The 13,718-nt window shown below is 45.9% G+C and overlaps 2 protein-coding genes across 2 annotated transcripts in view; one reads left to right on the top strand and one right to left on the bottom strand.

Moving 5' to 3' along the window:
• Positions 1 to 9,573, bottom strand: part of LOC119443037 (integrator complex subunit 4-like) — a 65,030-nt gene extending 55,457 nt beyond the window's left edge. Inside the window, exons 1-3 of the mRNA XM_037708163.2 lie at positions 9,105 to 9,573; positions 8,884 to 9,033; positions 2,820 to 3,098 (exon numbers count right to left, since the gene is read on the bottom strand). Of these exons, the coding sequence (XP_037564091.1) occupies positions 2,820 to 3,098; positions 8,884 to 9,033; positions 9,105 to 9,158 (483 nt within the window). The 5' untranslated portion in view covers positions 9,159 to 9,573. The remainder of the gene's footprint in view (positions 1 to 2,819; positions 3,099 to 8,883; positions 9,034 to 9,104) is intronic.
• LOC119443036 (exportin-2) overlaps positions 1 to 13,001 on the top strand; it is a 42,252-nt gene extending 29,251 nt beyond the window's left edge. The window contains exon 2 of the mRNA XM_037708162.2: positions 9,826 to 13,001. Coding sequence (XP_037564090.1) covers positions 9,826 to 12,738 — 2,913 coding nt within the window. The 3' untranslated portion in view covers positions 12,739 to 13,001. The remainder of the gene's footprint in view (positions 1 to 9,825) is intronic.
• The last annotated feature ends 717 nt before the right edge of the window (positions 13,002 to 13,718 follow it).

The following is a 13,718-nucleotide window of genomic DNA, read 5'->3' as shown; positions in this document are numbered from 1 at the left end:
ACAGAAAATACAGTATATTTTATTCTAAAAGAGCCAGAGACTGAACCAATGTATATGTACATGCATGGTAGCGCAACTCCCATAGAAGCACATACGTCCTACAAAGGCGGCTTGTGGAGGCACAGCAAAGCCACCTACATTTCGCGGAGCCAACTTCACTTTCATTTTCATTAACACAGCCCACATACCACCTGTAGTTTTTCTCTGGTACTGAAGACATAGCTAAAACATATTTATTAGTAAAAAGGCAGTTCTAAAATAAAGTTACCGATCAAATCTTATAAGGTTAATATTACATACTATATTGCCATTACTTATCATAGCTATGCATAAGAGAGTTTTAACGGCATTACAGTGTTAAATACGGCGATACCATCTCTGAATATCTCAGCATGCATCGCCACGAGATATGGAGGAAGAAAAAAAAACTGAGGAGAGGCCCTACCCACTCCGCTCGTTAGGAGAACAGTGCAAAGAAAGTCACATGGTGTTTTTCGCTGTAGCAGTCATGTTGTGGGGGCACAATGGCGGTTGTGTTATGGTGGTGTGTGCTCATGCATGTGCTGCCCCGTAAGTCTCGTACGGTGGCAAAGGTGTGGTGTGTGCAGCATGGCATTAGTCTCCGTGTTTTGTTCAGCTGTGTTATCTAGAACGTGCTCTCCTGGCTGTTGTTGCGGCCAGGTGGGACTGGAAGAAGTAAAAACGCGGGCAGCTTGCACTAGTGGTGCAAGGCTGGAGTAAACAGCGGAGCTGGTGATTGGTCTAGCTTCTTCCAGGTTTTACTAGGTTCGGCTAAGTTTTGCTAGGAAATGCAAAGCGCTGCTAGGCACGGTATTCAGAATCGGCTCGCCGCCGACGCGCAGATTGTCACGTGGCCGCGCGGCACGCTTCAAGATGAGCGGCGGCTTCTTCGAGTGTCCGGATCTTCTTTGGTCATCCCATGTCAAGGCTACATGTACTCGCCACAGAGTCAACGAGAGTTGTGCCACCGTCGCGGCAGGCTTTGAGCTTTATCTCCCCGGTGACGTCACAGCCAAGCTGCACCTCTACACTTGCCGGTGCGTTGCCCCGTTGGTGCTGCTACAATTTCTTTCTCTCTCTATCTCGCTCTCATTTTCTCTTTTCCTCTCCCGAGCATTGCGCACACCACGCGCATGCTCTCCTTTCCTCTCCTTAACGTCCCATGTCAAGGCAACATGTGCACAGCACAGAGAGGAGGCAAGGCACACGCCGCTCCGCAAGGTGGTTGCTAGGCAACGCAGTGACGCCATAGCTCAGCGAGGTTTTGCGGCAGGCGGCACTTTTTACGGTTAGCTAGGACAGTTCCGCTTTTAAAGAGCGTGAAACGAGCGCGCATGCAACGGTGTACACCACGTAACAAGTCATGGAAGAAGGACGATCTGAGAATAGATTTGCCGTTTTCGGTCTATTCATGTTAGCATGTCATTGCAGACTGAAACCCCTGAGCTTTAGAATTTGTACGATAAACTCCTTGCAGGTCAGTGACAGCTCTGCAGTGTTCCTGCTTTTGACAGCAGATGATGGATTTGTGGCATGTAAAACAGCCATGTGGAAGGATGGGAGAGAAGTGGCTGCTATGAGTAATAGAGGGATGAACCCTGCTTACCAGACATCTTATCTGTGTGCTCAAGGGGCGCAGGGAAGTGAAGGCTAGCATATGTAGTGCAAGAGTGAACAAGGCTTGACAGAAGAACATACACCCGTGCACACATCAAACGGCTGATGGTCACACATAGACCAGGTAATGAATTACCTGGCCTACGTCTCGTGGGGCAAACTGGTGTTTTGCCCCGCGAGATGTAGTTGCGCTTCAATAACACGACCATAATTGATGTCAATGCCCATTAGTTTGGAACTTCACTTCAGCCTCACCCGTCAATTGACCTTGACTGAACTTTGCAAGTTTAAAGTACTTTCACTGAATCACAACAACGTTTCAACAACAAAATAAATTTGAGAAAATACATTGAAATTTGTGACATCACACTGACATACTGGCTCTGAGGTCCCTGGCACAAATTTAAAATAAATAAAAAAGTTGACAGTCACTTTAACACAGGCTAAAAAAGGATGAAGGCGAAAGCCTGTGCGCTCACGAGACATTAATTTAATTACTTGACATACTCATTCGAATGCGTTGTTACTTGCTATTACTTGTTTTCTCCCACCAAATGTCATGGGTACAAGTGCTTTAATCACCTCTGCCTTAATTAACTGTGCCATAATTAACACCAAAGGTCAAACTCTCCCGAACTGTCGTGGGTTTGAGTGCCTTAATTAAATAAATCTTAACTGTGCATTATTTACATTGCCTTAATTAACACCAAAGGTCGAGGGTTCAAGTGCCACCAAAGGTCGCAGGTTCGACTGCCTTAATGAACCTTATATCAATTAACTTTGTCTTAACTAACTTTGCCATAATTAACACCAAAGGTCGTGGGTTTGACCCCCACTAATGGTTGTGGGCTCGGCCATCAATGGTGGCACCATCAATTTTAGTGCCATTGAATTTTGATGCTGCAGGTTCACATGATTTAATTAACTTTATCTTAATTAACTTCGCCTCAATTAACACCAATGGTCGTGGGTTCAACCATCAATGGAGGCACCATCAGTTTTGATGCCATTGAATTTTGGTGCAATAACGCCGGACGGTCAATCTTACGGCTTTTGCCTCAACAATGTCGCTGCATAAACTCAAAACATATTTGGCACAAGAGATGGTTGTTGACATCAGCAAAGCTAATAATTATGTCCATACACCTATTCTCTCCCAAGCAATTCCAGACACTGCCTACCTGCCTGGCCAGCTGGCTGGCCTTGTGCTGGACACGCTTGTCGCTGGGTGCCTGTAGCCCAACGCAGTGCAGTGAATCAACCAGGGCAGCTAACACGGCATGTGACGTCTCAGTGCGAAGCAGTGCAGCAAGGTCCTCAAGCGCTGCTGCAGGTTCGGGTGCACCCTGCCGACACACCAGCTGGCCCAGCACTGAAGACAGCTTGGCACGAGCTGTTGTCTCCTTCTCGTTAGAGAAGTGCTCCAGCAAAGACTTGTACACACTCTGCACCTCTTCTGACTGCGGCAACAAAGGGTTATTTTACAGCAATTGCACATTCCTAATTGCCCTGAATATGTCTTAATTGGAATGGAATGCAGGCCTGGATTGGCCTGGGGTCATCATCATCATCAGTGCCCATCTTAACAAATTGCATAGCTTTCCTTTTAAAAAAAATGCAGTGCTTCAACAAGGAGATCAAACCATATGCACATCAATATATCTAGAGCCTGCTAGAAAACAAGTGCTTTGGTGAGCAGTGTACCTTTACACATTAACATTTAATCACCATTGAGCCATGAAAATGAGTGCTTTTTCAGGGTTGTGTGCAGAGTAGTCCTTCACTCGATGCATGTGATTTACGATGTATGCATTGTGCATCTGCTAAGCAAGCACACTCACATGAGTTATCCCTCCATATATCTTGTTTGCTAAGCATGTTCATGAACAGCACGGTAACCATGCAAGGTAACCCGAGTTCTTGATTGTACACGTACAACACATACAAACTCCAATTTCCCCGTGCCTCTCACTGCTTTCACTCAAACAGCTCCTTCTACACAGAGTGAGTTATTCAAGTCAATGCGCAGGGAACACTCCAAATCTCCGTCTCTTTCCTTAGTTCAAGCGAGGACAAAGAGAGGAGATGGCGAGACATGTAGCACTAACTTTTCCCTGCTTTATTATTGACATGAACCTTGCATTATATAGGGTCACCATCACACCCTCAACACATTCACACATCAACCTCTCCAAAGTTACACTTCTTTTTCTGATAGTGAAATTCGTGGCTCAGACACATAAAAGCAGGGCAACATTTTGTTCCCGTTTTAGTTTCGTTCCACTGAAAAAAGTTCCTTTCCGGTTTTGCTCTGGAACGAAAAAAGAAAAATGATCCGTAACGGTTCATAATGGTTTTTGTTTGCATGCAAAAATTGTCGAAGAATTAACGAAAAATTCAGAGCCCTTCCACTACTGTGAAGATGGAAGCCAGCGAAGCTATGACTATGGTGGGCCTGGTATAGCGAATATTGATATAAAGAATTCATATATTATCATTATTTGCTATATTGAGCGTCTTCGGCATGTTCATCGAAAGAGCAAGGACACCGGCGTCTTGTTTTCACCCGGCAAGATGGCCAAATAGTGTGTTTGCTGTGCCAAGTCCGCCCTATCGTCATAGACTAGCGTATGAACCACAGTGTTCATAGCGACGGCACACTGCACGTTATCGTCAGGATCCTGGAAGATGTGGTTAAACGAGCATCCATCCCATAGCGAGTCCAAAGGGCAACTGCTGGTAACAGCGCTAGCGCGATCTCTAAGTCACGAGACAAAGGGGCACAACGATTGGTGGGACGTGCCACCGCCGAGTATCACGACACTTCTGAAAGAGGCATCGGCGGTGGCGAGGGGAATAACAATGGGCCATCCACCATCCGTTTTGACACCTGTGCTAAGGCACGACTGACGGGAAACCGCCAAGCACATGGAGCCACAATTGTTGTACACGCCGGTCGGTCTACGGACGCCATCTACTGGAACTTAACCCTTAACAGCTTCGCTGTAAAAACATAGTATTTATTTTTCTAGATAAGTGAATTATGAGTTCTGAGATCATGCTCAGTGCCTTGAGTCAAGGCATGATCTCAGAAGTAGCAAGTCATCGAGTATACTCGCGTAAATGCGAGACAGCTGTTCTGATAAAACGAACTTGAACATAAACGAACGATAAAGCTTCGGTAACAAAGCGTTGTACCCGTAGAAAAAGAAACGATAAGCTCTTCTGCGCACAAGCCCTGGGTTTTGTAACGATGCCGATCAGCTAGTGCATTGAGCAACAGGCTTGGATTAGTGGAGCGCTCGACCGGCTATCGCTCGCACTATCCCTACCCGTGACATGCGCTAATACTGACGTTGTCTGATGTCTGTTGTTTCGGATTGTCGACTTTCCCCTAAAAGCGAAAACCGATAAAAATATTTCGGTTTCACTCCGAAACAAAATAATAAATAACGTTTCGGTTAATAACGTTTCGGTTACGTTTTCATTCTGCTGAAAAATATCGTTTTTTTTTTCTCCTTCTGGTTTTCGTTCCATTCTAACATACTCCACAGAAGTCACTAAGCCTAGCTATCATTTTCACCTCGATCTCTCTGATGAGATATTACAGCTTTTCCAATAATACTGGTTTTATCAAAATTTGGTCGACAAATGCACACTCTGCAATGAAGATACAAAAGCTACCACTCATTTTGTCGAAGATGTTGCAATGCTCTCCAAGATGAATGTTCATGCGCCTACCTGTTTGGCCCACACAGGCACGGCCACATGATAACAGCACATAATAAATGACATGCTCTGCACAACATAAAAACTAGTTTTTGTAAGCTTTGTCACAACCAGTGGAACAAGAAAACCTGGTGAGACAGCATAGCCCCTGAAGCTTATTATGCGCAGAACATACCACCTTCACGTTAAAGGGACACTAAAGGGGAAAAATGATTTCTTCTGTATCAGTCGATTACCCTTCCACAATACCGAAAACCCCACTCTTACCGCGAAAAGTCGCTTGGTAAGCTAGAAAAAACTAAAAACACAGAAGGCGAGTGGCAACACCACCTTGAAGTTCCCGCACTAGCTCACCGTGACGTCATGGATTTTGAGAGCGTCTTCTAGGTCTCAGTTCATTCTTTAGCAGTAAAGATTGACTGCATTGTGTTCTAAAGGAGCCCAAGACTGAATATGGCAAGTTTCGCGAACTTTTACTGAGCTAACGTGGCCCAAATACGAAAATTTACTTTAGAAGTCGTGACGTCACACTGAAGTGCTGACGTTCGGTTGCCGTGCGAAATTCAAAAAAATTTACTTTGAGCTTCATTTTTTCTTCTAATAATTGACCTATTGCAGTGTAATTAAAGACAGCAGAGTTTTCAAACAATACTTTATCAGTCTAAGTTGATTTATTGTTTTGCTTTAGTGTCCCTTTAAGTGCAGCACTGCTTTTAAACCGAAGCTTTCGTTGCCTATTCCCCCCCCTTTGTGGGTGCTGGGCCCTGGGTTTCTGAAATACACAAGCACATTGCCAACTGTCACACGACCCACTACCAATTCCACCCCTACTAGTGCACTGCCTACAACATAAGCGCTTGTGTTATCTTCTTCCTATCCTCTCATTTGGGGTGGCTTTAACGAAAGCCTACTAATTCCCTACTGGAATGTCCAACATACCTATCTGTGACCCATGCAACTATGGAGAGACGAACGAGCACGTGTTGTGTTTTTGTAACCTTTATAACATCGAACACAATGTTCTTCAGAATGTGTTAAACTGATTAGACAGCAGAGCGTTTTCAGAGACAAAGATTCTTGCACCCATGGCCCCATGCATCGCAGGCTTTCAAAGCGACGCGGGTATTGCCACGATTCACGAAATCAACTTGCCTTAGTGACCGATTGTAGGCGTGCAGTGATGGACAACTGCACGTGTTCACACTGAGAGTACCTTCTTCCCTCCCTCTCCTTTCTTTCTTTTCATCTCTTAAACCCCTTCCCCGTGTTGGGCAGCAAGGCCAACGTGCGTCTCGTTGACCTCCCTACCTTTCCTTCCTTCTTTCCCTCCTCCTTCTTTTTATCTGTCTTCATCTTGCTGCACTGTCTCGCCCTTCAGAAGCCCTGCAACATCAACTAGCCAAATGTTGCACGCTACCTGTCTCGTGGGACCCAGGGCAACCAGAGCCCAGAAACGAAGACATCAGAAACAGAGAAGTGAAAAGTGAATAAAATTCACCAGCCCATCGCCTGTCGAGAAAATGGGGGTAAGCGAAGCTTGTCGTGTGTGTATATGACCTTCGTCAGGGCATTCAAATTCACGACATGTCATGGTAATAAAACATAAACGTTTATTAAATCTATGCATCGAGGGAAGGAAACATACAACGCAATGAAAGGAAATGTTGCACGAAAGGGAAACAAAAGTAGAAGGAAAGGGAACGAAAAGTAGTAGGAAAGGGCAGGGAAAGGAGTAGGTCAAGAACACACAGACAACCTTTGCTTACCCCAATTTTCTCGACAGGGGAAGGGCTGGTGATTTTCTTTCTCTCTATCTGCGCGTAATTGTTGGGGTATGTAGTTGCTCATAACGTCTTTTTCTTTTGTTTCAGGACAGACTTTGTCAAGTACAAAGGAACATCAGCGCACAGTCTCAGTAGGCACCAACCGCTCACACCAACCGATCACAAGTTCACCACTTGAGATGTTTGAATGTTCTTGCAATTTCGATCAATGCTACATGCTGAGGTCCTCCTATATGATATTTCTTGCCTATTCTTGAAAGTGAATATGATCAGCCATGCTTGGAATGACAACTCTTCCGTCAACGTTTGCAGAGTGACATAGCATGTTTTACAGTTTTTCTGTATGCACGGTTGGTGAAATTCAGTGATCCAACTCGTAAACATGCCACAAACACACACTGCTACATAAATATCCAAAACAAGAGACAGGTTCACAGGATGTTGGAGGCTTGAAATGATTAACAACAGTAGAACAAGGAATGTCGCTGAAGCCAACATTTCGACAAGGAGACTTGTCTTGATCAGGGCACAGTTGCTGCCCTGATGAATACAAGTCCCCTCGTGGAAACGTTGGCTTCAACAACATTCGTTGTTCGACCACTGTTAATCACTGCTGCACAGATGTACTTGGCCATGCAGTCAACTTTCTGAAAGTGAAATGAACTTGTGGCCACCCATGGCGAAAGGCCCCAAGGTCAGTTCCCGCTAATGGTGTGTCCACAGAGGTGACGAAACTATTGCTGCCGATCATTGTCTCTATAAGCAAAATAACTGCGTGTGAACACAAAGGCTACAGACACTCAATCACACTATTTACCAGTGGTAATGTCTGGAAATGTGCTTTTGCTGAATAAGCGTGTTTGTGGCCGGCATTCAACATGTACCAGAACCAGACAAGCTCAGTCATGGTGCAAACGCTAGTAGCTTATTTATTCTTTTATTAGTTTGCTTAGTTATTTACATCATTGTTCCGAGTCATGGCTCCTAGTTTATGCGTGTTAAGCAAATAGACACACATTGCAACAGTCTGCTGTTGCAGCTTGGCATCATGTAATTCAAACAGTACATACTCGAAAGCGGCACAGCACTTCTCTTCATTGGCAACGGAAATCATGCTGCAAAGTCTCCCCTCCTCCGACAAGCAGATATACCTGAACGCCTCGCACTCCCCAGCAGGGCCTCGCGTTTCGTACTACCCGAAACCGATAAGCGCGGCATGGAGGGCTCTGTTAACCGGCGTTACCACAGCGCCGCCTGTGCAGCGCATCACGCCGATAGAAGTGCCGCCGTGACACTAGAATTTCTTGCAGCACCACTTGCGGCTACTGCTGTACGCTACTGGAAACCTTTGGAAGGCACGCCACAATTTCAACCAGTTCCAACTGATCCCATCTGAGCTACGACTGGAAATAACTATTATAAACCGTTCAGACTGGGATCCAGTTTCAACAGATCCCAGCTGAGCTACGACTGGAAATTACTTTTACAGACCATTCAGACTGGAACAGTTAAGTAGTTTGATTCAGGCGACGAATACGTCATGCGTCATTTTCGAATGCGCACTCAGCATGCGGTATATATTCAAAAAACAAGACGCGCGATCTTCGAGCTGCTGTTTTACACTTGCCGGTGTGAGCACAAAACGTTACTGCGACGCGAAGCCAGTTGTTACGGAAACGTACAGCACGTGTACTGCAACCAGTTGCTTTAGCTCTGGTGGTTTGTAGTATACCTGTGTCGGCAGGCACTCCGATAACTGGATCAGCATCATGATCACATCCGACGAGCTGCCTGACTGCAGAACTTCGGCGACATCGACAGTCCTTTGGGGTGCCGGCTTCTTGGATATGCATAACTTTTTTAGTGGTTTAGGCGGCTCCTCCTGAACAAAAGTGAAAAGACGATGTCAAGCACAACATTCCCTTCCGCCCGAAACCCACACATTCAGCTTACCTGCAAAACTTGACTAAACTCCGCTAATGCCCGTTTCTTCAACACGGCGGCCATGGTCCTTGGTTTTCGCGCAGTTTTCAGGTTTTCAAGTCAGAACCTCACAGCCACGCTCGCAACTTTCCTTCGCAGCCATCACAACAGAGGTAATGTCATATATCCAGCCAGTGCCTACATCCATTGGCGTTGATCATGGAGGTAAAAAATTTCCTTCCTCCATGGCGTTGATTGAAGAAACCTACATGACCTATAATTTTTTAAATGCCTGCCCAATGACGACAAGACCGTGAAGCTTTAAGAGGGCGCTATTGTCTCAATAACTCATGGTTTTAGGTGAACGGTTAGGGCCATGTCAGCTACCTTTCCTACATTGCATGCGCATGCGGATTCAAAGGTGCGAGCACGGACAGGCACGGAGTGACAACGCCTGGCGAAAGTTGTCATTGCCCTATTATCAAAATTTAGCGAATGTATGAGAATGTGGCGCCGCCGCAGTTCCCCACCACCACTGGCTCTCACGACTAGCAGACTGATTAGGCAAGCATGCAAAAATCACTCCAAAATAAAGAAGGCTAGCTAGCGTGCTGCTCTCTTGCGTCAAACATAAAAACTGCATGAGGGCACGTGGGTAACGTATTTTTAGGATGGACCTGAGGACGAGAGTTTAAATCCGTCATTTAAAGTGAGGTTCGCCGGCAAGTGAGTGCCTACAACCTGATACAAGATGGAAATAACCGACAACAATTTGAGCACGCTCGCCTCATACCTCCAGCAAACGCTTCAGGTGGACGTTACGACTCGTCGTAATGCGGAAAAATTTCTTGAGACGATAGAGGTGAACCAAAATTACCCTGTTTTGTTGCTGCACCTCGTGGACAAAGCTGACATCGACATGGTGATCCGTGTGGCCGGTGCGATTGCGTTCAAGAATTATGTGAAGCGTCACTGGGCGGTTCCTGAGGACGGCGCTGACCGAGTGCACCCTAGTGACCGCAGTGCCGTCAAAGAGATGATCGTGGGCCTGATGCTGCGCAGCCCCGAGCAGCTGCAGAAACAGCTCAGCGACGCCGTCAGTATCATCGGTCGTGAAGATTTCCCAGCTCGTTGGCCGAACCTGCTGCCCGAAATGATTACCCATTTCCAGAGCGGCGAATTCCACGTCATTAACGGGGTGCTGCGAACTGCACATTCTCTCTTCAAGCGCTACCGCTACGAGTTCAAGTCGCAGGAGTTATGGACAGAAATCAAGCATGTCTTGGACAACTTTGCAAAGCCGTTTACAGACCTGTTCGTGGCTACCATGGAGCTGGCCAAGACTCATGCCAACAACCCGACTGCGCTCAAGGTCATATTTAGCTCTCTGGTGCTGATAGCGAAAGTATTCTACAGCCTTAACTATCAAGACCTGCCAGAGATATTTGAGGACAACATGAATATCTGGATGTCACATTTCCTCACCCTGCTGACTGCTGATAACAAGGTGCTGCAGACTGATGAAGATGAAGAGGCAGGGCTGCTGGAACAGCTGAAGTCCCAGATCTGTGACAATGTTGGTCTCTATGCCCAGAAATATGACGAAGAGTTCCAGACCTATTTGCCTGGCTTTGTAACAGCTGTTTGGCACCTTCTGACGACAACCGGACCTCAGGCCAAATATGACATTCTTGTTAGCAATGCCATCCACTTTCTTTCAGCTGTTGCTGAGAGGCCCCACTACAAGCAGCTCTTTGAAGATGCTAATGTTCTTGGCTCAATTTGCGAGAAAGTGATCATACCAAACATGGAGTTCCGCACAAGTGATGAAGAGTTGTTTGAAGATAATCCAGAAGAGTATGTCCGCAAAGACATTGAAGGGTCTGACATCGACACACGTCGTCGTGCTGCCTGCGACTTAGTTCGTGCACTGTCAAAACACTTTGAACAGAAGATCACCGAGACATTCTCCCAATATATTACAGCCATGCTGCAACTTTTTGCTAAAGAACCAGCACGAAACTGGAAGAACAAAGATGTTGCTATCTACCTTGTCACCTCAATGGCTGTCAAGGCGCAAACAGCAAAACTGGGTACCACACAGACCAGCTCACTTGTCAATGTGGTTGACTTCTACCAGGAATTTATTGCTCCTGACCTTCACAATGAGAACCTGACTGAGTTTCCAGTACTGAAAGCGGATGCAATCAAGTACTTAATGGTGTTCCGGAACCAGCTGCCTAAGCATATGATTCTTCAGAGTCTGCCCCATGTGGTCCGCTTGTTTCTTGCACCAAGTTATGTGGTTCACACTTATGCTGCTAGTGCTGTTGACAAGTTCTTCACCATGAAAGATCCACATGGGAAGGCTGTGATTGCTGCCGCTGACGTGGGGCACATCTCTGAACAGCTATTGAAAAACCTTTTCCAGTCTTTCGCTCATCCAGGCTCTGCTGAGAATGAGTACATAATGAAAGCAGTAATGCGCACATTCTCCCTTCTGCAAGAGAATGTGTTGCCTTACCTCAGTCAGCTGCTTCCAATGCTTACAGCCAAACTCGTGCAGGCTAGCAAGAATCCCTCAAAACCCCATTTCAACCACTTCCTCTTTGAGACACTCAGTTTGTCCATCAGGATTGCCTGTGGAAAAGACCCGTCGGCAGTGACAGGCTTTGAGAGCAGCCTGTTTCCTGTGTTCCAGGATATTCTTCAGCAGGATGTGCAAGAATTTGTCCCCTATGTTTTTCAGCTGCTCTCCCTCATGCTGGAATGTCACAGTTCACCTGTGCCTGACCCATACATGGCACTATTCCCCTGCTTGCTTGCTCCAGTGCTTTGGGAACGGCCAGGAAACATCCACCCACTGGTTCGTCTGCTGCAGGCGTTCATTGAGCGGGGTGCTGCACAAATTCTGGCTGCTGATCGTCTGATGGGTGTACTGGGGGTCTTCCAGAAGCTTATTGCCTCCAAGACCAATGATCATGAAGGATTCTACATTGTGCAGAGTATTCTGGAGCACATGAGCACAGATGCCGTGGGCCAGTACATAAAGCAAATTTTCCTGCTGCTCTTCCAGCGTCTACAAAGCTCTAAGACGACGAAATTTGTGCGAGGCCTGCTTGTCTTCTTTAGCTTGTATGTGTACCGGTATGGCGCACCTGCCCTCATCTCCACTGTGGACAGCATACAAGCCAAGATGTTTGGCATGGTTCTTGAGAGGCTCGTCATCAGTGATGTCCAGAAAGTCACAGGCCAGTTGGAACGAAAGATCTGTGCTGTAGGCATCACCAAGCTCCTTACAGAGGCCCCCGCTCTCATTGATGGGGAGTACTCACACTTTTGGGGCCCCCTGCTACAGGCACTGATTGACCTCTTTGAACTGCCTGAAGATGACAGCGTGCCAGATGATGAACACTTTGTCGAGATTGAGGACACTCCTGGCTACCAAACAGCTTACTCACAACTGATCTTTGCAGGCAAGAAGGAGCATGACCCGTTCAAGGGAAGTATCCCAGATGCACGGTTGCATCTTGTGCAGAGCCTACAGAAACTTTCAGCCGCCTGTCCTGGCCGCTTGGCACCCCTCATCAACAGCTCACTGCAGCCAGCAGCCAACAACTTTCTGCAGCGCTACTTTCAGATGGCCAATGTGCAGCTCCTGTGAGCGTTAGCCTTCCCTTGATATGTGTGGCTTCTACACAAGAATTGCAGGTTAGCTATGTCAACTGGAATGTGACCTGCTTAGCACTGACTGCAGCTTAGCAGAGTTTGCCAAAGTGCTGACAGCCCTCATGCAAAATATGTGAAGCCCAATTTCCACTTGTGAATGTGCATAACCGTGTACTTCATTGGGCTGGACTGCTTGTTAATAATGTAAGAACTTTACTTTTTTTTTTTCTGTATGAAATAGAAAGTGTCCAAACATTTTCGTTTAGTTTGTGCTTAATTTGTAAATGAAACACACGCAACATTGCAAAATCTACTTATGAAAATCATAAGTTTTCATTAATGAAAATGAGAATCTGATGACAGAATGCAGAGAACAATGCGGCTTTCAAGTAGTGTAGCCCATAGCAGAAGGAAAGAACTATGTCTGGCCAGATGTAAATGAACCAGTTTTGTGGTAGACTAAAAGCAAACACTTAGAGATGCAGGCAGTATGAATTGCATCTGAATTGTCTGCCATTTTGTGACTGCTACAAGTCGGCAAATGAGTGCAGCACGAAGTGCCTAGAATTGGCTATGCTCCAGACAAAAGCACTAATACCATCGAAAGAAAGTGTGCAACAAGAAAGTTTTCTTTCTACACGAGTTACCCAATTCTATCATTTTTGGAGCTAGTGCCACAACTGCATATTTGGTGCCATTAAATGCCATGATGACGATGCTTATGGCAAGTTTCGTATTTAACTTTGTAAAATAAACTGTTTAAAACGTGAATGATGACATGAAAAAGAATGAGTGTATATTTTAAATAGGGGGAGGCTTCTTTCTCAAATGTATTTGCCTGTGCATGCTTGTGTGTGTAGAATAATGTTGATGGCATGTGTAGTTTTGAGGGTGTGTAGTTTTGAAAATTTCAACTCTAGTGGCTTCTAATATAAAAAAATTACTTCTTTCAATGGTTGCATATTAGTTCAGTTA

This window comes from Dermacentor silvarum, chromosome 2, assembly GCF_013339745.2.
Source record: "Dermacentor silvarum isolate Dsil-2018 chromosome 2, BIME_Dsil_1.4, whole genome shotgun sequence".
In the NCBI taxonomy this organism is placed as follows: Eukaryota; Metazoa; Arthropoda; class Arachnida; order Ixodida; family Ixodidae; genus Dermacentor; species Dermacentor silvarum.
The sequence above is the reverse complement of the archived record's forward strand: the minus strand, read 5'-3'. Positions and strand labels throughout refer to the sequence as shown.